This window comes from Esox lucius, chromosome 15 (genome assembly GCF_011004845.1).
Source record: "Esox lucius isolate fEsoLuc1 chromosome 15, fEsoLuc1.pri, whole genome shotgun sequence".
In the NCBI taxonomy this organism is placed as follows: domain Eukaryota; kingdom Metazoa; phylum Chordata; class Actinopteri; order Esociformes; family Esocidae; genus Esox; species Esox lucius.
This window is the reverse complement of record NC_047583.1, coordinates 17,954,519-17,979,883: the sequence shown is the minus strand read 5'-3', so window position 1 is coordinate 17,979,883 and position 25,365 is coordinate 17,954,519. Positions and strand designations below refer to the sequence as shown.

The 25,365-nt window shown below is 39.5% G+C and overlaps 4 protein-coding genes across 11 annotated transcripts; 1 reads left to right on the top strand and 3 right to left on the bottom strand.

Annotated features, from left to right (window-relative positions):
* Positions 1-9: 9 nt before the first annotated feature.
* utp25 (UTP25 small subunit processor component) lies at positions 10-4,327 on the bottom strand. 2 transcript variants are annotated; one of them, XM_010892373.5, is made up of 12 exons: positions 4,149-4,327; positions 3,971-4,010; positions 3,706-3,883; positions 3,365-3,601; positions 3,119-3,207; positions 2,562-2,987; positions 2,209-2,425; positions 1,702-1,904; positions 1,248-1,430; positions 1,018-1,127; positions 524-769; positions 10-403 (listed from the first exon to the last, which is right to left on the bottom strand). In XM_010892373.5, the coding sequence occupies exons 1-12, from the start codon at positions 4,247-4,249 to the stop codon at positions 157-159; spliced, it is 2,277 nt and encodes a 758-aa protein (XP_010890675.2). In that variant the 5' UTR covers positions 4,250-4,327; the 3' UTR covers positions 10-156. The 2 variants fall into 2 exon arrangements, with proteins under 2 accessions (XP_010890675.2, XP_034153397.1); XM_034297506.1 differs by having other exon boundaries at positions 3,365-3,598.
* Positions 4,328-10,335: 6,008 nt separating this feature from the next.
* Positions 10,336-15,851, bottom strand: zgc:123321 (uncharacterized protein LOC559912 homolog). 4 transcript variants are annotated; one of them, XM_029125641.1, is made up of 7 exons: positions 15,768-15,851; positions 15,547-15,631; positions 15,216-15,325; positions 12,051-12,107; positions 11,179-11,324; positions 10,848-11,029; positions 10,336-10,718 (listed from the first exon to the last, which is right to left on the bottom strand). In XM_029125641.1, the coding sequence occupies exons 2-7, from the start codon at positions 15,627-15,629 to the stop codon at positions 10,556-10,558; spliced, it is 741 nt and encodes a 246-aa protein (XP_028981474.1). In that variant the 5' UTR covers positions 15,630-15,631; positions 15,768-15,851; the 3' UTR covers positions 10,336-10,555. The 4 variants fall into 4 exon arrangements, with proteins under 4 accessions (XP_028981474.1, XP_028981473.1, XP_028981475.1 ...); XM_029125640.1 differs by having other exon boundaries at positions 15,731-15,848; XM_029125642.1 differs by having other exon boundaries at positions 15,547-15,658; positions 15,768-15,834.
* A 270-nt stretch (positions 15,852-16,121) lies between these two features.
* lamtor3 (late endosomal/lysosomal adaptor, MAPK and MTOR activator 3) lies at positions 16,122-19,205 on the top strand. Its single transcript, XM_010892378.3, has 7 exons — positions 16,122-16,218; positions 16,452-16,489; positions 16,635-16,669; positions 17,014-17,072; positions 18,000-18,133; positions 18,756-18,819; positions 18,919-19,205. The coding sequence occupies exons 2-7, from the start codon at positions 16,481-16,483 to the stop codon at positions 18,990-18,992; spliced, it is 375 nt and encodes a 124-aa protein (XP_010890680.1). The 5' UTR covers positions 16,122-16,218; positions 16,452-16,480; the 3' UTR covers positions 18,993-19,205.
* On the bottom strand, positions 19,202-25,307 carry dapp1 (dual adaptor of phosphotyrosine and 3-phosphoinositides). 4 transcript variants are annotated; one of them, XM_010892376.5, is made up of 9 exons: positions 24,824-25,307; positions 21,702-21,824; positions 21,424-21,557; positions 21,185-21,315; positions 20,841-20,888; positions 20,690-20,752; positions 20,489-20,574; positions 19,986-20,073; positions 19,202-19,578 (listed from the first exon to the last, which is right to left on the bottom strand). In XM_010892376.5, exons 1-9 carry the CDS (start codon positions 24,874-24,876, stop codon positions 19,555-19,557), a joined length of 750 nt encoding a protein of 249 aa, XP_010890678.1. In that variant the 5' UTR covers positions 24,877-25,307; the 3' UTR covers positions 19,202-19,554. The 4 variants fall into 4 exon arrangements, 3 of the variants coding, with proteins under 3 accessions (XP_010890678.1, XP_028981472.1, XP_028981471.1); XM_029125639.2 differs by lacking the exon at positions 19,986-20,073; XM_029125638.2 differs by lacking the exon at positions 20,841-20,888.
* Positions 25,308-25,365: the final 58 nt, after the last annotated feature.

Below are 25,365 nucleotides of genomic sequence, written 5' to 3'. Positions count from 1 at the left end.
CATGGCTGGTTGTATATTCAAATATTTTAATGTTTTTTACAAAGCAGATTTCTTTATTTTAACCCAAGTAAAAGGTCTAATCACTGATCTATGACCAGTGTAAAACTATTGCTGGTATGACTTTCTTCTTCCAAACTCAATTTCTATCCATCGGGGTCATGTGTCCTTCTCTCCTGTGATGAACAGGTGTACAGGCTTTTCAGACTGTAGCATTTGGGCTGCTCTCTTGGCTCCAGTGATGGCAGTGAGGCGGTGGGCATCGTAGCGAGAGTAAAGAGCTGTGCAGGTCCAACTGGCCTCCTCTCTGCCCCCTGTCTGCAGCAAGTTGCACATCTCACTGTAGAAGTGAGGGTAGGTCGGCAGCCCATAAAATATTAAGTTCTGAATGCCCTTGACGGTGTATCTGAGAGGGGTGACAATGTAATTATTACAAGGGGAACATCAGTGAAATTCACCCCTGACAGAATTCCTGTTCATATACTAAATGTATGGGCCTAACAATTCAAACAAATCACCCCTTTACCTCTTGTAGAAGTGGAAGCGTTCAGTGAAGAGAATAAACTGCTTGTCTCCCTTCTTGAAAAAGTGCCTGGCTCGGGACACCTCTGACTTAGTGGAGTACTCGCATATGCTGGCAAAATTTATCTCTTCCTTCTTCATGTAGTTGCGCAGCCGGACGTAATCGAAGTATGAGGGAATGTAGATGAGCGTATGGGACATGACTGAGTCTCTGTACTGGGGCAGGACCTTATCCACAAAGAACTGGAACCTGACAATAGGGTTGTAGATTATTAACTGATTGTTAGATGCCAGTATAACATCAATGTGCAATAGGAGGAAGTCAATTATGTAGTGGTATTAAAAGTTGTCACATGAAATATTTAAGTGCAATGTACACTTTGGGTACTCCAGCTTACACCAGGGCAGCTGTATGGAAATACGTTAAACTGTTTTTGCAGACCATGTTACATACCATAGTAGAATTCTGTTAAAGATTAGTGTTATTTGCCTCCTTACCTTGCATCCTGGTCCATGAAGCTGTTGGAATTGAACATCTGGAAAACATGAGGAAGCTGCACCAGAACTTGGCAGATGGAGCCTGCTGCAGGCATATTCTTGGTGGCAACCTGGAATAAGAACATGAAAAACATGACTCATAATATTCAAGTAACAATATTTCCAATGTTATAGGGTACATGAAATTGCATTACGGTTAAATAGGCCAAACACACTAAGTGCACATTCACCTGGCCGCGGTAGTTAAAGCAGTGCTTTGAGATGACGCTGTTGATCTGCGGATCCTGGATGGCGCTGAATACCAGTGTCTGCCGATAATACTTGGCCCAGTTGTTGAGGTTAAACATGCGTACCCTGGAGAAATTTACCCCGTGGGAGTCCAAAGGCTGCAGGTTCAGATGCTTCATCACATGCTGAAAGGAAGCACAGGACAGACTGGTTAAAGTAAATGTGAGAAAAACATTACAGTCCATTACACAGGAACACTATCCACTAAAAGACAAAACAGGCAGCCTGTATATCCCAATATGATACCCCCATCTACTTTACAACACAATTAACATTAGTCCTTAAAACTAACAAACTTGATGAAACACGGTTATGCTGTAATCTAGGCTACCGTAAATAATTTCAGCCTAATCCTTCCTGTAGCTAACCCTGGCAGTACGTAAACAACAACCCTACCAGAAGGTGCTCCCAGTTCTGCATGAGGAAGACGTCGGCCTGATCCAACACCAGCATCTCGATTGAGGACAAGAAATCAAAGTCTCTCTTGGCCTCCCCCTCCGCTCCCAGCATCGTACGCAGGCCCAGTGGAGACGCTATTATTATGTCAGAAGAGTAAAAGGGTGCATACAGACGAACGCGTCGCCTTAAGATGGAAATGCCTGGTTTGGAGAAAGGAGACAATCAGTGTTCCTATTTTTCTTAGCAGAGATAGTAGTAGGTGTGTTTCTTTTGTTACCCCTAGGGTAATGTTACTGAATTTTAGATACCAGTTAACACGAATGTACAAATATGAATCTTAAAACAAGGTTGGCTACATTTCCATGATTAAAAGCTAGTTAGCTAGACAGTGGTTATAGTGGAAATATACAACAAATATATATTTTAGAGGAATATAAACACACATGCACAACAAAACCCAAATACTGAGTTGTTTGTAGTGTAATAAACCCATTTGTTGCTAACCTATCCTAAAGTGGTCATCAATGTTGCCAGAGAAAAGTGCTGTGTAGTCGTCGGGTCTGAAGGGGTTGGGCGGTGTCCCCCCCGACTCCTCTCCAAACTCATCTTTGAACCTCTTCTTATTGCTGACATCCATCTTCTTGCCCTTGGTCTCCAGGAGGCTGATAAGGGTCTGGACCACCCGCAGTGCTCCATCTCGGAACGGCACCAGGATCAGAACCTGTGAACAGACACAGAAGCAGGAGGAAACGGACTCAAAAAGGGGTTGACAAACAAAATGCGCAAACAGCGTTCAGTCCCTGCAATAGTGCCACTTCAGACAGGGATTGGATAAAGTACACAAACAGTTGACTTACCTTTGGTCGGGTCAGGCCTTGGTCTCGGGGCTCATCCTGTGGCTCTACTCCAGCCTTGTTCCTCTTGGCTGTACTCTGGGCTTGGTTCTCCCTGATCTGGGCATTATGAGCCAGAACACTTGAGTTGGATTTCAACACATGATTAAGCGCATGAAGGCAGTAGGCACTGCGGACCTCCAGCCCCTCTGTGACTGGCGAGCTCTCTGGGAAGTACAAGTCTCTGTAGGAGCCCATGACAGCCAGCAGCTCCACCTGCAATGCACTGACATCTTCCTCAGCCCCCTTGGAGTCGGTGGTCTGGTTGAGAGATTTCCAGTTGGTTTCCAGGACTCTGTGGAATGCCAGGGGGCTTGTGTCTCTCTCCTGACCGATGGGGCCGAACCTCGCCAGAGGGGAGGAGCATAGGAGGGTGCCCAGTCTTGGCCACTGTTGTGTTAGGTGCATGGGGAAGGGGAAGGGGGAGAGAATGAGGATATATATGAGGATATGTTCACCATAAAACTGTAAACAAGCACAATGAAAATGTAATTATTCATAGATTAATGATGTGTGCTTACTTTGACTTGGGTCTTGGCTTTAGTGCCTGCTGCAATTATTTTCACATCCTCCTCACTAATCTCTGTGTCAAGGTGCATCTTAAAAGGATCTAAGAAATAGGATGCTCTTTTATAAATAGAAAGCACAATGAAGCATTGCCTTTTTACTCTATATTTGGGATTCGGTTGCTCTAATGAGCTATGAAGAATTCCAGCTTGACAAAGGATACAAAATCTACTTTCAAATCTTCCTCAATGTTTACTAACCTTCTATGTCATCCAGTTTATTTGTGTTCCCTGTGTCCTCCTGTTCTTCTTCTCCAGAGAAGTTGTTCTCCAGACAGAACTGAGACTCATGCTCCTTGTCCTCAAACTTGTCTCCAGTTGTTTCATCATTCATAGCATTCTCACCCTCTTCATTTGGTCCTGCTTCTTCTGGTGTCATAGTTAAAGCATTTCCTTCTTCATGATCTTCCTCATCGTCTTCATCTCCAATACTACCTGCTAAAATTAAACAGCATAAGAAATAAGTTAAATTCTGTTTGACTGACATGTCACTTCATGAACATTCTAAAGACCAACCATAATACTTGTAGATGTTGCCTCACTTTCACTGAGATGCTCTTCTTCGTCGTCGTCATCATCATCATCATCATCACTCTCGTCTTCTTCGCTTTCGCGGTCAGCAGGGTGGCTAAGAGTAGACAATAACTTCTGATACGCCGACTTCTGCTCTGGTTCGTCGTCATCGTCAGTTTCAGCACTAGAGTGTATTGGGCTTTCCGGCTATAACAATCAGAACACATCTTTTTACACACACAACTAGCTAACTAGTAGTTAACTAATTCATTGCGATACGCGGTTAAGACTTACCAGATCCAAAACCTGTATTTTCTCTGCTTTTTCTGTTACTCTATAAGAAAACATTTGAGATATTTAAATGTAATGCTGTGTCAAAAAATACCAAAAGCATGTACGCAGTCAACTACATGTAGCAAAACTAGCTAAGTTAATAGAGGAATTACAAGTCACTGTGAATTTGTTTTCGTACATATCATGGAACGGATGCTCCTCTCCGAATTCTTTCAGATGTTTCTTCTGCTTTTTTGATAAACTGTTGAATACCTGACTCTTCTGTCGTTTCTTTCCCATCGTTCATTTACTAGCCAGATAGCTAACATTAGGGTAATACACATGTGTTTGGTTTTTCTGCAGGACAAAATCGTCACATCCGCTCTTGTTGTGTCGTAAAATACATGTTGCAAAATGTAGAAGAACAAAAATACGTGTTGGATTTATTCGTAATCAATATATAAATGAAAACACCTTTATTTCTGTGTATCTTCAATATATTTTTTCATGATTGTCATTAGAACTTCAAACCTGATGAATATTTTGTAAAAGAAAAGCTGGATCACTTGTTCAAACTTTGCTTTGTTGAAAATAGTAATTATAGATTTATTAATAATAAATAAATCAATGGAAACACATTTAATTCGGTATATCTTCAATTGATAATGGTCAGAGATACCCCAAATCTGATGTATATTATTCATAAAATAGCTAGCCTACATATTCAACCTTTGTTTTTGTGGAAAAAGACAGTATGGATGTATTGATAAACAACAAATAAAGTAAAACCCAATTTAATCTGTATATCTGGACATCAACTAAAACTATATTAACAAATCATAAAGACTTTTTTGACCCCAAAATAATAAACATCAGCTTTGGAGTTTCTATTACCATTATTGAGGAATATATTGATAGGGAAAATAAAATGTAATTGATTTAATTGATTTGTTGATTATTTATGAATCCATAATCACTATTTTCAGTAGGCCAGCTTGCTTTAGGCTATGCATAGAAAAATATATTAATGATCCAGAGATTGAAAGGGATTTATTGTTCAACTTAAACAAAGCTTGAACAAGTAGGCCAGCCATTTCTAGAATACTATGCATCAGGTTTGACATTTCTATGACAAGTTTTGTAAAAGATATTGACAATTTACATAAATTAACGTGTTTCCATTCATTTATTGATTATTTATAAATCAATAAAGACTTGTTTGATCAAATCAAAGCTTTACCGAGTAGGCCAGCTATTTTCAGAGTACTAGTCATCAGGTTTGATGTTTCTATGACCATTATTGAAAAATATATTGAAGAAATAACAAATTAAAGGTGTTTCCATTGATTTACTGATTATTAGTAAATGCATTCTGACTTTTTCCCACCAAAGCAAAGCTTGAACAAGTAGGTCAGCTATTTTCAGAATAATATGCATCAGGTTTGAAGGTCTTGTGACTGTTTTAGAAAAATAAATTGTGTATATATCCAATAGGGTTTCCATTGATTTATTGATTATTAATAAATCCATAATGACTATTTTCAACAAATCAAAGGTTGAACAAGTAGGTCAGGAGTACTATAAACAATAGTTAATGGCTTTGGGAAATTGCTTACGGTTTCATCCAAAACTTGGCGTAAAGGTTTTGGATGAAAGGGAGATAATTAGCACTTGTGATGAACTAGGCCAATTGATGCAGTCTGTACAACTTTCTAAGGACCGGTGCAATATCTTTTTAGCCTCCTAAGGGATGAAATACTCTGAAGAGCCATGTGTGGCCTGTGTTAGTTGGATGTTGATGTGGTTCAAGTTTAACATTGTTTTCATCTATCGTCCAACAGGTGCCTTTGGATATATCCTTGGCATATTGGTTTCCTGTTGATGGCCCACTACTCATATTACAGGGTAACTTCAATCTCTTTGTACCCCGTTCTTTCCACTTCTTTTCTCTTTTGACCTCAGCCTTTGCCAGTCCTCTCCCACAAAAAAGTCAGATGACGTGCCTGGCCTCATTTTCACAAGATCAGCCACAGCCAAAAAGGTATTGGACTGACAGGATGACTCCCATAGGTACATTCAAGAAAAAAGTATTCCCTCAGAGGGAACGACAGAGCTAGAGCTCTAACCCAATCCAAAATGGAAAATGAAAAAAAACAGATTTGTCAATTGCTATTTTAATATGTATGGCTTATTTGCTGTTGTTATGTTATCCGGAAACAAAACATACATTTTCATTGCTAGACATCAGACAGATGTACATTTCACTGAAACATGGCAAGCCCCAAAATCCATGTATGCTTGCGTTTCAGCTCATGTTTCAACAACAGAACGGTTGATGCTTTTAAACTTTTAAAAATGATATGCTAATTTTAGGTCACAAGAAACAAAGAGATTTGGTGTCTCACAACGTTATGCAGTTTTTTTAAAACTTAAATTAGACTATAGATTAGTCTATTGCAATACTTTCTCCCCAATTCCCCTGATAAGACACTAAATAAACTTCCGTTAGTGTTACAGCTGCTTGAGTCTTATCTAAAATGGAACCATTTGATCACATTACTGCAGTACTACCCTCCCTACATTGGCTGCCTTTTAAAGCTAAGGCTGATATCAAGGTTTTACTGTTAACCTACAAAGAATTACAAGGACATTCTCCAATTGATCTCTATGAATTGGGTGTGCCGTACATACCTACACATGCAATATGGTCACAAGACCCTGGTCTCCTAGAATATCAAAACAAATAGCTAGAGTCAGGGCTTTTCTGCCAATTAATGTAAGAGACGCAGACTCAATGTTTATTTTCCCCCAAGGTTATGCCACTAGTGAAACATATTTTCTGAAGGTTTGTGGGTACAGATGATGTCATTAAAGTAAGCAGGATATTTTTTTTTGAGCCAAAACACATCCCTGAATTATGTAGTATGGCATATATGTAAGAAGTCATGAGGCGGTTTGGGACATGGCCAATATACCACAACTAAGGACTGTTCTTAAGCATGAAGTATCACAGAGTACCTAGACACTGCGTTAAATCATGTTATATCACAAACTGTTAGTAAACAGTGATGACGTTTTTGTGGACGGAGCCTAACTGGTGGGTGAATGTGACAGAAACCTCTTTACAACACATACTGAGGTGAAATCAGTTTTATCGAGATTCAACACACATTCACATTCATTCCTCCGTTCAGGCTCCCTTCCACATTTAGGGACCATGGTAAAAGAGTACTACTCTCACGTATGGTCGTGAGCTTTGGGTCATGACCGAAAAGACAAGATCCCGGATACAGGCGGCTGAAATGAGCTTTCTCCGCAGGGTGGCTGGGCAATCCCTTAGAGATAGGGTGAGAAGCTCGGTCACCCGGGAGGAGCTCAGAGTAGAGCCACTGCTCCTCCACATCGAGAGGGGTCAGCTGAGGTGGCTTGGGCATCTGTTTCGGATGCCTCCGGAACGCCTTCCTGGGAAGGTGTTCCTGGCCCGTCCTACCGGGAGGAGACCCCAGGGAAGACCAAGGACACCCTGGAGGGACTCGGTGTCCCCCCGGAAGAGCTGGAGGAAGTGTCTAGGGAGAGGGAAGTCTGGGCATCTCTGCTTAGACTGCTGCCCCCGCGACCCGGCCCCGGATAAGCGGAAGAAAATGATGATGATGATGGTAAAAGAGTGCTTCTATAGTGAATTATGCATCATTGGGATATCAGTTTACTGTTTGCTGGTTTTAGCTATTACCATGGCAGAATTTCATTATTAATTAACCATTTTGGTATCTAGTTTTTGACTGTGACCATTTGGGATGTGAGCATTCAATGGGATAATAGTTTAGCCTAACCTTAAAATGATGCACCTTACATAATTGAAAGAGAGATGGTGACTAATTAAAACACCACCTTGCATTCCTATGGAGGGCGCAACATTGAGACAAGACAAAGATAAAGCTCAAAGGACTGTAAGGTTTTGCATGGCATCTGCCAAATAGTGGTCGCATCTTAACAGAGGTGTTTAAGGATGACTTTTCGACAGTGTGTAGCTCAGTGACAGACTCCGCTGACTCTGTCTCAACCAGCAACTCAGAGGATGAGTAAGGGAGCTTCCCACCAAACAGTGAAGCTAACTGTCACCTCAGTGGGCTGGTGGGCACAGCTCTGGAAGATTGCAGAAGGGATCCGGATGACTTGCTCATGTATGCTACCGCCAAAAATAAGCAGTTCTTTACCAACAAGTGCATTGATATCTGCATCAAGAATGGGACTGTGCGTGGTATACTAAACAAAGTCAGCACAGGTCAAGTGTTGTTTAACAACCTTTCTAACCTCTCTAACATGTATACTGTATTTGTCCTCCACACTAAAATCAGAAGGGAGACTATGAATCTGTCACTGTTTGTAGACTAGTCACACATGAACTTAAACAAAGCTTGGGTCACAAAATCTTGCCATAGCCTTCAAACATTTCCAAAATGAGTCATTCCAATTGGCCCAAGAAAACGTAATCTGTTGGAGTCAAAAGTGGACTAAGATACAATATTTAAAAAATTCCCTTTACTAAAAATTACCCTTTAATTCACCTTAATTTCTAATCACACTTCACAGTAATTGTCAGTTATATCAATCTAATTACAGTATAATTATAGTTTAGGTAAACACTGTTAGAGTAATTACAACAGTATTTATAATTTTCTTTCTCTTCCTGCCAACTTGAAGAGTAACCTGAATGGCAGCGGACCTCATCTGAGAAAAAGACAATTGAAAAATTATTCTTGGAATGGAGACTGGGTCTACAGGCTACATAAGGAATATCACACACAGTCTCTGCTTTGTCCTTTATTATGTTTGTTTAACTATTTCTTCAGGGTACTAGTTCCATTGTCTCAATTACTCCCCAGTGTGTCTTGTGCTTTTTCCCCCCGGGGCGCCAGGCATGTGTAAGATGAAATGCTTAATTCTCTCATCTATAAAACGTCAAGTTTTCATACCCCTTTACTTTGTACCTTGGAGCACTTTTGGCAAAATTTACAGCCTTAAATGTGGGTATCACGATACAAGCTTGGCACAATTATTTAGGGTGTTTCTCCCAGTCCTCTCTGCAGATCCTGTCAAGTTCTGCCAGGTTGGATTTTTATCTGGTTCAAGTCTGAGGCTCTGGCTGGGCCACTCAAAGACATTCACAGACAATGCCAATCCTATGTCCTCTTGGCTGTATTCTTGGAGTCATTGTCAGGTTGAAAGGTGAAACCCTCTCCACCTTAGATCCTGAGCACTCTGGAGCAGGTTTTCATAAAGGTTTGTTTGCACTTTGCTCTGTTTAGCTTTCCCTCAATCCTGATTAGTCCCCTGGCCCTTGCCACTGTATAAACATCCCCATAGCATTGTGGTTCTTCAACCAGGCTTCACTGTAGGGATGGTTTTGTTCAAGTGATGAACAGTGCCTTGTTTCTTCCAGAAGTGACACTTGACATTCAGGCCAAAGAATTCAATCCTGGTTTCATCAGAACAGTGAATTTTGTTTCTCCTGGTATGAGAGTTCTTTATGTGCCTCTTGGCAAATTCCAAGCAGGCTGACAAGTGCATTTACTTAGAAGTGGCTCCTGTCTGGCCCCTGTACCATAAAGCCCTGATTGGTGGAGTGGTGAAAAGATTGTTGTCCTTCTAGAAAGTTCTACCATCTGCACACATGAGCTCTGTAGCTTTGTCAGCATGACCATCAAGTTCTTGATCATCGCCCTGAACAAAGCCCTGCTCCTCTCATTGGCCCGGGTGGCCAGCTATGGGGAAGAATGTAGGTGGTCCAAACATCTTCCATTCAAAAATTACGGAGGCCTTGGGAACCTGTGTTTCTTGGAGACCTTCAGTGCTGCAGAAATGTTTTGGTACCCTTCCTCAGATCTGTGCCTCGACGCATTACGGTCTCTGATCTGTACATAGAACTCCATCGACCACAAGGATTGATTTTTGCTGTGGGACCTTATATAGACAGATGTGCCTTTCCAAATCATGTTCAACCGTTTGAATTTACCACAGATGGTTTTTTGGGATAAATCATTTGTATTTATTTTTTGACATTTTCGTTCATTTCCAAAAAATCACATTTTATTTGATTGTTGGGTATTTTGTTTTGATGGATTAGGATGAAAATCTATTTTAGAATAAAACTTTAACATAACTTTAACAACTGTATACAAATCTCATGAGCTGATTTCAACTATCATATCCTTTTAGAACCTAAACAAAGCATGCTTCATTCAATGTTTGAAAATATTTAAATGTTAACATACTATAATTTCCCAAATGAACAGTTTTTGGTCAATTTATGTTTTTATACTTCCTGAATGTATGTTTTAAGACAGAGGATACATTCAAACAATTCTAAATAAAGCTTTCAAACATGGTCTTTATGCTGCCATTTATTTATACATTTGTAATGACACACTCCAATGCACAAATGTCAAATGTCAACAGACCTTAATTTGACAGTGTAAAGTTAACCTCATGACAAAACTGAGACAAATACAAATTACAAATATTTAGGGAATACAACAAACATTATATACAGTATAAAACTATATACTTTTCTCAGGACTCTCAGGACTACAGTGGTAGTAGTGGGCTTTAGAACACTGTTAGCAAGGCAAATACTCCATAAAGCAGGGCACAGGGATATGCTACCAACAGCTGCTGACCATCCATAGCCAGGGTGGAGATGAATATCTTGGAAGCTGAGAAACTGCACCAAACAATCACCAACATGGCCAGAGTAGTTCCAATGACCCCCCTGGACAGAAATCAAAAGTAAGATTTTGGAAAACGTTAAAACAAAATACATGACAGAATTTAAACCAAGATGAGCAAACACTATGCAAGCAAACATGTTGTTGTTGTTGGACTGGACAGACCTACTTACTGTAGGGAAAAGATCACTGCAAAAGCAGATAATACCACCATGGGCAGGAGGCAGTAACCCAGCACGCTGGCTACACAGCCATAGGAAACAGTCAGGGAACTCATAAGGTTCAACAGGGTATACATTGCGATGCAGCCGATGGCGTTGATCCCATAGATATATCCAAAGTGGGATTTACCTCCCTTAGTAAGAAATACATATAGTTACAGTACGTTTTCAGTACAGTACAAGCTGCAAATTATCTTTATGTGAATAGTATATTATGGAGGCTTGGGCTGTGAAAACATGCAGCCCACACACACACACAGACGCTGATGAGGAGATTCTTCACCATGAGCAGAGAGGCACCCAGAGCGATGCAGAACAGTATAGGGCCTGTCAGGTCTGTCTCATTCATGATACTGCCATCTGCTGGCATCATAGGGTTCAGCACTGTTAACGTCTTCTGCCATATGTGCTCAAAATTAATACCAAGTTCTGCACAAATACACAACAGATAAAGAGGGAGAATACCTATATTCCACATTTAAATATGTAAAAAAAAAAAAACATTATTCACACATTTAGATATTACATATATAATGCAGTACTTCGCAAAAGCAATTTATTTAGGTAGTAAGGATTTATTTGCTTATACACTCACCTAAAGGATTATTAGGAACACCTGTTCAGTTTATCATTAATGCAATTATCTAACCAACCAATCACATAGAAGTTGCTTCAATGCATTTAGGGGTGTGGTCCTGGTCAAGACAATCTCCTGAACTCCAAACTGAATGTCAGAATGGGAAAGAAAGGTGATTTAAGCAATTTAGAGTGTGGCATGGTTGTTGGTGCCAGACGGGCCGGTCTGAGTATTTCACATCTGCTCAGTTACTGGGATTTTCACGCACAACCATTTCTAGGATTTACAAAGAATGGTGTGAAAAAGGAAAAACATCCAGTATGCGTCAGTCCTGTGGGCGAAAATGCCTTGTTGATGCTAGAGGTCAGAGGAGAATGGGCCGACTGATTCAAGCTGATAGAAGAGCAACTTTGACTGAAGTAACCACTTGTTACAACCGAGGTATGCAGCAAAGCATTTGTGAAGCCACAACACGCACAACCTTGAGGCGGATGGGCTACAACAGCAGAAGACCTCACCGGGTACCACTCATCTCCACTACAAATAGGAAAAAGAGGCTACAATTTGCACAAGCTCACCAAAATTGGACAGTTGAAGACTGGAAGAATGTTGCCTGGTCTGATGAGTCTCGATTTCTGTTGAGACATTCAGATGGTAGAGTCAGAATTTGGCGTAAACAGAATGAGAACATGGATCCATCATGCCTTGTTACCACTGTGCAGGCTGGTGGTGGTGGTGTAATGGTGTGGGGGATGTTTTCTTGGCACACTTTAGGCCCCTTAGTGCCAATTGGGCATCGTTTAAATGCCACGGCCTACCTGAGCATTGTTTCTGACCATGTCCATCCCTTTATGACCATCATGTACCCATCCTCTGATGGCTACTTCCAGCAGGATAATGCACCATGTCACAAAGCTCGAATCATTTCAAATTGGTTTCTTGAACATGACAATGAGTTCACTGTACTGAAATGGCCCCCACAGTCACCAGATCTCAACCCAATAGAGCATCTTTGGGATGTGGTGGAACGGGAGCTTCGTGCCCTGGATGTGCATTCCACAAATCTCCATCAACTGCAAGATGCTATCCTATCAATATGGGCCAACATTTCTAAAGAATGCTTTCTGCACCTTGTTGAATCAATGCCAAGTAGAATTAAGGCAGTTCTGAAGGCGAAAGGGGGTCAAACACAGTATTAGTATGGTGTTCCTAATAATCCTTTAGGTGAGTGTATATATACAGTGGATATAAAAAGTCTACACACCCCTGTTAAAATGCCAGGTTCTTGTGATGTAAAAAATGTATGTCAGAACCTTTTCCACCTTTAATGTAACCTATAACGTGAACAATTGAATTGAAAAACAAATTGAAATCTTTGAGGAAAAAAACTAATCTGGTTGCATAAGTGTGCACACCCTTAAACTAATACTTTGTTGAAGCACCTTTTGATTTTATTACAGCACTCAGTTTTTTTGGGTAGGACTCAATTAGCATGGCACATCTTGACGTGGCAATATTTGCCCACTCTTCTTTGCAAAAGTGCTCCAACCAGATTGCACGGACATCTCCTGTGCACAGCCCTCTTCAGATAAACCCACAGATGTTCAATTGGATTAAGGTCTGGGCTCTGACTGGGCCATTCCAAAATGGTTAATTCTGAACACAGCCACATCCCCAGTTAAAAGAGGGTGTGCACACTTATGTAACCAGGTTATTGTAAGGTTTTTATTTTTCATTTTTCACCCCTTGAAGATTTCAGTTAGTTTTTCAATTGAATTGTTCACATTATAGGTCACATTAAAAGTGGAAAAAGTTCTGACATGATTTATCTTGTCACATTCTTTTACATCACAAAAACCTGGCCTTTTCACAGTGGTGTGTAGACTAAATATATATATATATATATATATATATATTATTTGTATATTATTTGTATATATATATATATATATATATATATATATATATATATTTCAATATATGGCAGCATCAGTGCAGTTATATTAAGTATATGTATATACAGTATCTCACAAAAGTGAGTACACCCCACACATTTATGTAAATATTTGAGTATATCATTTCATGTGACAACACTAAGGAAATGACACCTTTCTACAATGTAATGTAATGAGTGTACAGCTTGTATAACAGTGTACATTTGCTGTTCCCTCAAAATAACTCAACATAACTCAACACACAGCCATTAATGTCTAAACCGCTGGCAACAAAAGTGAGTACACCACTAAGTGAAAATGTCAAAATTGGGCCCAAGTAGCCATTTACCCTCTCCGGTGTCATGTGACTCATTAGTGTTAGAAGGTCTCAGGTGTGAATGGGGAGCAGGTGTGTTACATATGGTGTTATGGCACTCACACTCCTTCATACTGGTCACTGGATGTTCAACATGGCACCTCATGGCAAAGAACTCTCTGAGGATCTGAAAAAAAGAATTGTTGCTCTACATAAAGATGGCCCAGCCTATAAGAACATTGCAAAGACCCTGAAACTGAGCTGCAGCACGTTGGCCAAAACCATACAGCGGTTTAACAGGACAGGTTCCACTCAGAACAGGCCTCGCCATGGTCGACCAAAGAAGTTGAGTGCACGTGCTCAGCGTCATATCCAGTGGTTGTCTTTGGGATGTAGACATGTGAGTGCTGCCAGCATTGAAGGGGTGGGGTTGAAGGGGTGGGGAGTCAGCCTGTCAGTGCTCAGACCATACGCCGCACACTGCATCAAATTGGTCTGCATGGCTGTCGTCCCAGAAGGAAGCCTCTTGATGCATAAGAAAGCCCACAAACAGTTTGCTGTTTGACAAGCAGACTAAGGACATGGATTACTAGAACCAAGACAAACTTATTTGGTTCAGATAGTGTCAAGTTTGAGTTGCAATGATTCTACAATCAAGCATGGTGGTGGGAGTGTCATGGTCTGTTGCTGCATGAGTGCTGCCGGCACTGGGGAGCTACAGTTCATTGAGGGAACCATGAATGCCAACATGTACTGTGACATACTGAAGCAGAGCATGATCCCCTCCCTTCGGAGACTGGGCCGCAGGGCAGTATTCCAACATGATAACGACCCCAAACACACCTCCAAGACAACCACTGCCTTGCTAAAGAAGCTGAGGGTAAAGATGATGGACTGGCCAAGCATGTCTCCAGACCCAAACCCCATTGAGCATATGTGGGGCATCCTCAAAGAGAAGGTGGAGGAGCGCAAGGTCTCTAACATCCACCAGCTTCATGATGTCATCATGGAGGAGTGGAAAAGGAATCCAGTGGCAACATGTGAAGCCCTGGTGAACTCTATGCCCAAGAGGGTTAAGGCATTGCTGTAAAATAATGGTGGCCACACAAAATATTGACACTTTGGACCCAATTTGGACATTTTTACTTAGGGGTGTACTCACTTTTGTAGCTTGCGGTTTGGACATTAATGGCTGTGTGTTGTGATATTTTTGTGGGGACAGAAAATTTACACTGTAATACAAGCTGTACACTCACTACTTTACATTGTAGCAAAGTGTAATTTCTTCAGTGTTGTCACATTTATTTTACACTTATTTACAAAAATGTGAGGTGTGTACTCACCTTTGTGAGATACTGTTTATGTGTTTTTGTCAACACATCAACACTTCCCAAATAAATTGCTTCAGTTAGAATTTTAGGTGCCTAATTCTTTTGGACAGAACTGTGTGTATGTATATATATATTTATATATAATACAAATCCACGACTTACCCTCCAGCAACGGAGGCTCTTCTTCATGGGATCCATCTATTTCACCTGTGTGTTTATATGTCCCAGCAGGGGTTGGAAGCTGGAAAACCTGACCTGAATAATCCTGAACCCTAGATTGGGCAATAAATATATGAACTATTATAAAACAGAAGAGATAGATGAGAGGGATTTGCCCCACATCCCTTTGTATCATGGCATAATGTAATGTATTATCTTTAGTGGAAAAAATTATATATTTATTATTAATTTTAAATCCTCCCCTTAGTCCAAAAGCTGAATGAAGAGTTTTACACCACCAATAAGGAATACATAATTTACCCCAGGTACTTACTCATCCTCGTACTCTGGGTTTGGGTCATAGCCATCGTAGTCATAGTTGAAGAAGTCCGGGTTAAATTGTTGAAAGTCCCCCATTGCTGTACAGAAGGCGGAAAATGTAGTGACTGTAAATAGACATACGGAACACCCAACAGAGACATGTAAACTGGGAAATCATTTGTATTCTATTCACTTACGCTAGATAAAGTATAGTAACACACACGGCAGTCTTACTGTTAAACTATGGTTTCAAACCGTGCAGTATATTTTGAGCAACACCAATGTTGTCATAGGAAGGTTTTGGAAGAACATTTAATGGGTGTGGGGATGTACTATAAATAGTTTTCTATATTTGAACTGTGGGCATGACAAACCCAGAGAAGACCGTCAGATGTATTTTCTAGTATATATTATTTTTCTTTTGCTAGATTTTGATGAAATGGGACTAATTAATATGACAGTCATTTATGGCAAGCAACGGTCATGGATATTGGGTGCTGTTGAGTACTTAAAAGTGCCACTGTTTACAGGGCTATTACTTTGAAGGATTTTGTTTCAGCGTAACCCGGATGTTGCTGTCTCAAAATATTCATAGAAAAAATAAAATTACAAGTCATGTGATTTCCTTCTGCGCAAGTGGCAGCAAAAATAACACCGACGCGTTACTTCTAAAAAAAACAACAAGGTAATGGTGCATTTGAATTCACCAGTACAGTGCGCTTGTGTAGTATGAAATGAAGGTGGTAATCATTAAGTGGGGCTTGTAAAAATAACAAACCCAGCAGATCAACTGTAGCTAACTAGCGTATGTTAACAAAAAGGCATAAGAGGGAAGTTTCGGAGAACATAGCAAAATAGCCTGTTTTTGTTACTTGACAATAAACCTTGTTCACCGATACAAACACTTTTCTCTTCTAGTAACTGAGAAAATACAATTAATTCCCACCATGGCTGATGTAAGTATACATTTGCGAGAAAAAATTATTGATGACATGTTAATGTAGCCATCTTTAACAATAATAGCCAGTTGCTACAACTAGCTTATGTAGCTATGACTATGTAACGTTAATTCCTTCACGACATTGACACCCTTTCCTGCAGGACTTGAAGAGGTACTTGTACAAACAGCTACCAAGGTATGTATATGTTTATGGACTGTGGTATGTTCATTCTGATTTTTCTAGATTTGCACTCTAGTCACATGATCACCACATTGAAATTGTCAATCTCTTCCAAAAACAAACTGTTTTATATTAGGACCAGGTGTTCAGCAGGGTGGGGATGCACTCCTCTTTTAATACTCTAGAATCGGATGTCAATATTATTTAGTTTTCTTAACCAAAGTGCTCAAGAAAGTAGTAGATCCAATTGTTTGATACCACATTTTTTTCGTGGCACCTGAACTTATTATTATGTTATGCCAAGGGGAGTACAGAAATGTAATGTGCTGCTCTTTTTTTCTTTTCTCATTATCCATCAGTGTTGAGGGTCTTCATGCAATTGTAGTAACAGACAGGGATGGTGTCCCAGTTATCAAAGGTAAGTTTCCTTGACTGTGTTCTGTTCTAAAATCTTGTCAAATATTTACATCTCTAGTTATTTATTATTATTTTATTTTGGTCTAATGGCTTTCCATAGCATAGCATGTTATTGTCGAATCAGGGATTGATCATTATTTTCAAAAGTAAATAAAAGAATATTTTAATGCCAGTGTTATCAACATGTATTTAAAATTGCTAATGGTCTACTAACTATAATATTAGTATCTTAGACAATTTTTTGTAACAATATTCAAATCTATTTAGCATGGATGTACAGAAAACATTCAGCAATAGTTTTGAGTGTTTTGCTTCAAACAGTATGCATATATGTTCATGTTTAGATGGGCCAGGACTGCAATCCTTTGCGAGCCCATTGAGACAAAAAAATAAGATTTTTTTAGCCATGGTGTGTCATTAGCCACTGCCATTGATTAATTCGAGATGTTGCCGTTTTGTCACATGTTCATTTTTTGGCTTTCTCTGGCACTTTAGAGATGTGCTTCAACTTCACTGGCAAGAGATGTGACTTTTCATACTGTAGCTAGCTGGCACAATGTTAACAATTGCCAGCTAGCTACAATGTTAACAATTGCCAGAATTTGAGTTACTTCCTATATTTAGGTGGGATTGCATTCATCAATCACTATAAACAAACTGCACCACCACTAATTTGGAAGAAACATGAGACCACTTTGTTCAAGTGGACCAGTGTACGGTTATTTGTTGCGCACCTGGATGCAATTTGTGCTTTCTCATCTCTCCAAACAAAGCGGTCTAAGAGGTCAAATGCTCCAGGGTTTGAAACAACCAGACTAAACAAGCTAGGTGTGAAAGATGCTTAAAATTCTACTAGGTCATGTAGATTAGCTTTTCTTATCCATGTCTAATGTTTTGTGATCAGTGAACGGTCTCTTTCCTCCTCCAGTGGCCAACGATAATGCACCAGAATACGCACTACGTCCAGGCTTTCTCTCAACCTTTGCATTGGCCACAGACCAGGGCAGTAAGCTAGGGTTATCCAAAAACAAGAGCATCATCTGCTACTATAACACATACCAGGTAGGTTAAATCCGGATCCGACACCATGAAAAGTATACCATTTTATAAATAAAAATGTGCCTTCCCTGGAGCTCCTGAGGAATGGATTGAGAAACACTGACCGTCATTGAGGTTTTTGGACTCTGTACTCAAGCTTTGATTTGGAGTGATGCAGTGGACACAGTATTCTGACTAATAGCTCATATCCCAGTTAACTTCTTTTTCAGGACCAAGTGTTTACATACACCTTTCATATTCCCTTATTAATATACCCATAAATATACAGAATATTCCTAATTTGTTATATAGGCTAAATAGAAGTCATTCAGATCTTGACACCATACCGGCCTATAATCTCACACATGTAGCCTAATAAATCCAACTGCTTCTGTATTTAACCCAGCAAGTTCAGTATTTTGTTCACTATTCCTAGTGTGCAATGACTACATTAAACTAGAAAGCATTTTCTGTTTCTCTGGTTGTGTTCCAAAATGTGTGCCCATTATAAATTAGTGGTAAATATGGTATATTTTCCTTACCGAAGCGCAGAGACAAAAAATAAACATTTGTACAATTAGTTTAAGACCTCAATCTGTGCTTTGTTATTCTGACAATCTTATTTGATTATCTCCCTCTTTACCAGATTGTCCAGTTTAATCGGTTACCATTGGTGATCAGCTTCATCGCAAGCAGTAGTGCCAACACAGGTAAAATAAAGATTGCTTTGTATCCCCTATTCTTGAAGGACAATGACAAGCACAGCTTGCTGAATGTTTGTCCAAACGTAACTGTGACATTGTTTTTAGGTTTGATCATCAGTCTCGAGAAGGAGCTTGTGCCGCTAATCGAAGAGCTGAGGCAAGTCGTAGAGGTCGCTTGACAACAGTTCTGTTGCAGAATCACCAGATTGTGATCATGAAAAAGGATCTACCTGAAACAGTTACATTTATTTTTATATCGATCATGCACACACAGATTTCTCTGCTGCTGAAAGACATACAAGTTTTTGGTGACATGATGCTGTATTGTTTCCCGCATTTTCTAATACCCTTTCATTGCTTTTTGAAGAATATTATTAAACTGTGTGACTGATTGATGCAGTTTTCTTTATTATAATAAATATTCACAAAGAATACATTGGGGTGACATTTGGAAAAATCACATTTAAGTAATTGTCTTCCATTGGGAACATCAGTGTAGAAAATGGAAAGAGGAACTTAACATGTTTATTTACAACACTCATTGTGCATATACTGGCAGTTACGAAAAAAGACATTTCAAAAGTTAGTGCCCATTATTGGTTTACCAGCTGGTCATCTGTGGCTAGCAGGAGTGATAGTCCACCAGTTCTTAGGTGAAGAACTCAAAGTTCATGGGGAATATTCCTTTTTGACTGTCCACAGTTGGCATAATATCACAGCTCTGCTCTCCACTTCATGTTGTCATCTTCCTTTTTTTATCTGTGACTGAAAATTAGAAACATTTTCAAGATATATTCTCATTATGTTCCTCCACTTATTCATTTAGGTTATTCCCTTATCACTGAAATATTTTGAATTGGATATAGATGGCCTCAGATCTCAGTTGGATTAGGTATGGATATGTCCGAAAATGTACTGGTTATTGTGTATGTTGGATGGGAATCGTAGGCAATAATCCTGCTTGGATATACAGCTATGGAAAAAATTAAGAGTCCACTGCATCTTTTTTTTTTCCCTTTCCAAAAAAGTTGAAAAGGAAGGTTTTGAGTGAGGAACAGAAGCGTTCAATTTGCAGTGGTCTCTTAATTTTAACCTTTCTGTTCCTCATTCAAAACCTTCCTTTTTGAGCTGTATATTTTGGGATCTGAGGAAGACCCCTGATATAGGCTCACCAGTTTCCATCGTATTATCTTGATCCACTCATCCGCCTCCACTCCACTCTTAGCACACAGATAAAATGTCCTCTCGGGGAACACCAGACTGTTAAAAGCCAGAATGATGATGAATACAGGCATTGAGCTAAAATGCATTGGTCTTAATATTGTACAACGGCTAAAAAAATGATCCGGCTACCAAAGAAAGTAGCTGAGTGGAGGTTAGCACTTCTCTTTCACTCGTCTCTGCATTTCCTTTACCACTGCCATGGATCACTAAACTACTCATATTTTAAATGTCCATGTAAGCAGAAGTAAAACTAACAGAACATGTTTTAAAATGCTCCCTGAGGTAGGCCAAGTTAAATCAAACTGATACAGATAGTCAGTGGCAAAATAATCTCAGCAGACTGTGGTAGTTAAGAGTCACAAAACGGTAAGTCTGCCAGTATTGTAGAGGCCTTACACGCAAGAGTTGGTACTGTAGGCCCACTCATGTCTCAATAGATTGCAGTTCTCACCAGAAGCAATTGACCCTGTCCTGGGAGTAGTCAAACTGGACAGCCGAGCATGCAGTCAGATCCAAGGTGCGAATGGGCTCGTCAAACTAAGGGAGAGCAAATGTGAGTAACACCTGCCTGGCAACCTCACTGACAATAAAATATTGCAATTACATTCACATCATAAACCATGGCTGTTTATCAGAGATGTTTTTCACTGACCATTTTGTCCTTGAAGTATTTGAGTTCATTTCGGTTTAATGTGAACCACCTCTGTTTCCAGTTCTGAAAAAACACCAAACATCGAACGTTTTCCAAACTGAACTTTAAAAGAGCCCATTAAACCTGTTGGGTGCAGCTCTGTTTCTTTTACCTTTATGAATGCTCCTAACTTTACCAAATAGCCCTCCTTTGTTCCTAACTGAAATAAAAAAATATATATATTATTTAATGTTGTGGCTTTTGATAATTGACCAAAAAGCTTATTTCAATCCATATTACAGGTCTTCAGTGCTATTGTGTGATTTCAGTTTCAAGGCAGTTTTCTATCATTAACAGACTCTGCATTAACAGAAAACACTACACGTTAACTCAATTACCTTCATCAATTTGAAGTGCTCTATAGTACTAAACTTCAGCAATAAAAATTAAATTGGGCTCTATGTTATTATGATGTCATAATTAACCCATGTGTAATAAATTAGCATGTGTTCCTACTGATGGAGCGTTAACCACCAGGTCGTTCTCGGTCCGTCCTGCCTGCATGACAGTGTGAACTCGCACAGACTCATAGATTGAAGGCTCTTCTACACGCCATGGATATGGACATTTAAGGACTATGAGGGTACCTGGGTTGAGTGAAAGGTAAAGTTTCAGTTTAGGGGTCTTAAGGGTAGTATACTTCAGGTTTGTATTTTGGATTCAGAAAAGGTCTGAAGAACTGGTCTCAAGCTGACCTGTCTCGCTCCCCAACAGAGGCTCGTTGGCAAAATGGTTGACAAAATCCTGGAGGGTGGCAAACTCATTGAAGCCAAAGGCATAGCCGCCGCTTTTCCGTGTTACATGGAAATGTTTCACTGAATCTTTGGCCCTGTACATGAGGAAGAACAAAATTGTAATGGACGATGGAGACCTTTTGCTTTTAAAGTTTAACTCTCAACCCAATTGTAGCCTTTGCTGAATGCTTTCCAGAAAAATGTTTAGCGCTACAGAGACAGCAGATCGGCAGGCCCACCTTACAGACAGGGCAAAGCTACCAGGACCCTGGTGACTGTTTCGGAGGAGATAGCTCCCATCTCTCCCATTGGACAGGAGAAGAGCTTCAGCGGCATGGCGTGAAAGGTCAAAGTGGTACCATCTGGGAGAGATTACAGACAAAGCCTGTCAGTACAGCAGCTATAACACAGTCCCAATAGTTGTGTTTTATCATAAAGGCTGTACATATGAAGGGGAATGTGCTCATGTAGCCAAACACAACTCCGATACAACTGTACATTTTATACAGATCGAGGACCTCCCAAGACCATCAAACATTTAATGAAAACAAATCATTATATAAAGTCTAAATGGTGCTTAATACTCTATTAAGTTAAAATAGGAACTTCTTGCAACTATAGAGAGAATCATGAAATATAGTATAGTGTAAAATATATTCATGCAACAGAAAACATTTAAATCATGGAACAAATATTTCTCAAATGTCAGAGTTGTGAGTGCAATTCTAGCAATAAATATGCTCATGGCACATCTCAGACACGTCGCCTAGATGTGGGATTGTGGGTAGCCGAATCGTAAGGCATGAAGTAGCGAAGTGTGACAAGTGTGAACAGCCTGAAGCCAAACTAGACTGTTGCAAAGTCAATAATGCAATTGTGTGAAAAAACAGGTTGGAAAAATAACCGCTCCTGCTAAAAGGAGAATTGTCTTTAGGTTACCAACATATTTGGGCAATGTTCAAATAGGTCAAGCAAAGTACCAAATATAACCAAGCCAGAGGGCTTTGACATTGCCAGTGACATGGGTGAGTCAATACACCTGGAAAACCTTTCAAGGATATAATAATACATTTGAGAATTTTCTTCCTTACATAGTATACCTGTTTGTCAATGATTAGCTTATGATTTCAATCATTTAATTATTGAACTGATTTAATTATTGAAATGATAAGCTAATCACAGTCCATTTGTCAATGATTAGCTACTCATTTCAAGTATTAAACAATTACTCTGATTTTCCAGTTAATAATCAAAATTGCATGAAATAATTTTTTAAAGGCCACAATTTCACTAGACAAAAAAATAAACATTTATGGAACTTCTGAAAGCTCTATGGCAATTCTCTAATTAGATAATGCAGACTTCTGTTTTTATTTTTAGAGGTCACCTATTTTCCTTTGCTTTTGTCAAAGAGACAAAGTTGTGTTTTCCATCAAACAATGCCACATGGCCCAGACAGCTGCAGAGGAAAGTACTGCAAAAAATGTAGATGTGAAACTTCAATGTTTGCATTGCGGGTGGTCGAGTCATTTTTCACACTTCAATAAACTCAGAGTCAACACCTGCTGCAGAATGGGTACAAAATGATATTATACAGTGTATTATGTAGTGGGAACAAAAACTACCCGAAGGGGAAATCTAAAGTCAACCAACAATACAGCAGTACTATTTGTTTTCGTGATCTGCTGAGCGATAGGGCTAGAGAAATGCAAATATCAAATGTATTGACAGCCACATGGATGCAACCTACTAAGCAAAGGGTGTTGATATGACAGTATATTTTTGACCACAGTATCAACATTTTGGGGAACAGGTCATTTTCTAGTTCAGCCCTTCTCAAACCCAGGTCCAAGGTCTTGGTTCTTACAGGGTGCTTTCTAGTTCACTCTTACAAATTGGACTATAGCTTTAGAAGAGTTCCAGATTTGAGCTATTATGACTAATTATATTAAAGAGATGACTCCCAGGAACAGGTACATGCTGTCTGTTTTCCTTGATGACAAGCTGTGTAGGGCATGTCAAAAGGACCGGTCGCAGAATCATTATACTTTTTCTTTCGTGATGTTTTCATGAACTTTTTAGTACTGTGGAGTTATGATACAAATTTATGCTTTGATACAAGTTAAATGTGTTTAGACAAACAGAACATTCGTTTGTATTCGTTCACAGAAAGCCTAAAATACCATTCTGATGCATTGCAGTCAAGTGTGTTTATTGACATTATGGGAAGAGTTTAAACATTTTTAAATCAAATGTCACATAAAATGTAGTTTTTATGTGCTGCTCAATACTTTGTTTTATGCAAGTGTTCCCCAGAGGAAGAAGGCAATAATTTGCAGGTCCCTGGCCCAATTTTATTTGACAAAATCTGTTCTAGTCATTCTTGGGCTGTACTTGCACCATTAATCAAGTAATTTAAGGAAGTACCTTTTTCATTACATTTCATCAAAACACTTATTTTTTAAAATAAATTGTTATACAGTGCCAGTGCAGCCGTAACATCGCAGCCAGCCAATTATGCTCAGCACATTTAGACCCGTCACAACAACCATTCAGAGTTGGCCTTAGTCAAAGTGATATATACCTATATGGTGGGCTGTTAGTTGCATCATTGAGTTTTTGAATCCTGCTTGAGGACCCCTGAGTGTTGTGTGGTTGTCTCCTCTAGCCCTAGCAACTCCTTTGGGCGCCTGTGAGCTCATTCAAGTTTGAAGACAGGAAAGTGTTTTTACCTCTAGCGTGTAAGGATTCCAGTGCAGACATCCTAGTTCAGCAAGCAGCATGATAAGTTGGTTATGATAGATGAATAAGCAGCTATTGCCAATGCTTAAAGCACCACTTCTTGTACACCATATTTTGCCATTACTCCCATTACTATTGCATGAATAAAGGCTAACTTAACAATTTAGTACAAGAAGGTGGTAATTGCCATTTTTAGTAAGCTAAATAAAGGGGTGACAACAAAAACACAGCAGGCAGATACATTTCATAGGGATACCTGACTAAAATATCACAATTGTTTTGTAGATTATAGGGGAAATGCGGTTCTTCTCAGCAAAATCAATCCTGTTGTTCCTCATATTTTATTAAAATTCTTGATTTTCCCTGAGTGGTAATATGAGGCACTGTCAAAAAGTGATTCCAATAGAATTTGATTGGTTAAAATATATCTAAAAGAGAATAACACCTCCGTAAGAGTTAGAATTTCACCGCCTTAAATAATAGGAAATACAAAGTATGCGAATAAGAAGTCCGAAAACATAACGTAGCAACTAGAAATTAATTCACCGGACCCGGATTGCCTCTTTGCAAGTATTAATATTATATAGCCTTTTATTATTATAAATGTAGAGATTCTTACCGTAATGTCTCCAACTCGTCGTCGACACTTGACGTATCACTGCAGTAGCTCATTGCGAAAACGTCAATGTGCTTCACCTGCCAGATTCTACATTCCACTCACCGAATGAACACTGACCAAAGAAAACCCACGGCCACAGGAGGAAGTTCCAACCAGACATGCGTACGTCGATCCACGACAAGAAGGAAATACTACATCAGTTACTACAGAAATGAGATCTCAATACTGACAGAATAGGCCTGAATAACGCTCCCGACCAATTGCTTTCAGTTTGTCATATTCAGCAACCGCTCGCGCAGTATCTCAGAATCCCTTTAGCTTCAAATGTTTTACAGGACGCTTATGCCGTTTTATATATATATATTATTCCAGCGAACATGGAATAGCTTTCATTTGCCTTTGCCAGAACAAGAATAGAATGACAACTTTCAGAAGTTCTTTGTGTCTGGTCATTTTGAGCCTGTAATTGAACCCACAATTGCTGATGCTGCTATCTAGATAGTCAACTAGTCTAAAGGACAGTTTTATTGCTTATATAATCA

What these genes read in the sequence shown, in the direction of transcription:
- utp25 (XM_010892373.5), bottom strand. Translation starts at nt 4,249, where the DNA reads ATGGGAAAGAAACGACAGAAGAGTCAGGTATTCAACAGTTTATCAAAA. An exon ending in AAATACAGGTTTTGGATCTG is followed by an intron (nt 3,884 to 3,970) that starts GTAAGTCTTAAC and finishes TGATTGTTATAG; the next exon opens with CCGGAAAGCCCAATACACTC. An exon ending in AGAACTGGGAGCACCTTCTG is followed by an intron (nt 1,431 to 1,701) that starts GTAGGGTTGTTG and finishes GCTTCCTTTCAG; the next exon opens with CATGTGATGAAGCATCTGAA.
- zgc:123321 (XM_029125641.1), bottom strand. Translation starts at nt 15,629, where the DNA reads ATGGGGGACTTTCAACAATTTAACCCGGACTTCTTCAACTATGACTAC. An exon ending in AACCCAGAGTACGAGGATGA is followed by an intron (nt 15,326 to 15,546) that starts GTAAGTACCTGG and finishes TGCCCAATCTAG; the next exon opens with GGTTCAGGATTATTCAGGTC. An exon ending in TCTTCAACTGTCCAATTTTG is followed by an intron (nt 11,325 to 12,050) that starts GTGAGCTTGTGC and finishes GTATTTGTGCAG; the next exon opens with AACTTGGTATTAATTTTGAG.
- lamtor3 (XM_010892378.3), top strand. An exon ending in TGGTGTCCCAGTTATCAAAG is followed by an intron (nt 17,073 to 17,999) that starts GTAAGTTTCCTT and finishes TTCCTCCTCCAG; the next exon opens with TGGCCAACGATAATGCACCA. An exon ending in GCTACTATAACACATACCAG is followed by an intron (nt 18,134 to 18,755) that starts GTAGGTTAAATC and finishes CCTCTTTACCAG; the next exon opens with ATTGTCCAGTTTAATCGGTT.
- dapp1 (XM_010892376.5), bottom strand. Translation starts at nt 24,876, where the DNA reads ATGAGCTACTGCAGTGATACGTCAAGTGTCGACGACGAGTTGGAGACA. An exon ending in GACGAGTTGGAGACATTACG is followed by an intron (nt 21,825 to 24,823) that starts GTAAGAATCTCT and finishes AATCTCTCCCAG; the next exon opens with ATGGTACCACTTTGACCTTT. An exon ending in AATACTTCAAGGACAAAATG is followed by an intron (nt 20,575 to 20,689) that starts GTCAGTGAAAAA and finishes GCTCTCCCTTAG; the next exon opens with TTTGACGAGCCCATTCGCAC.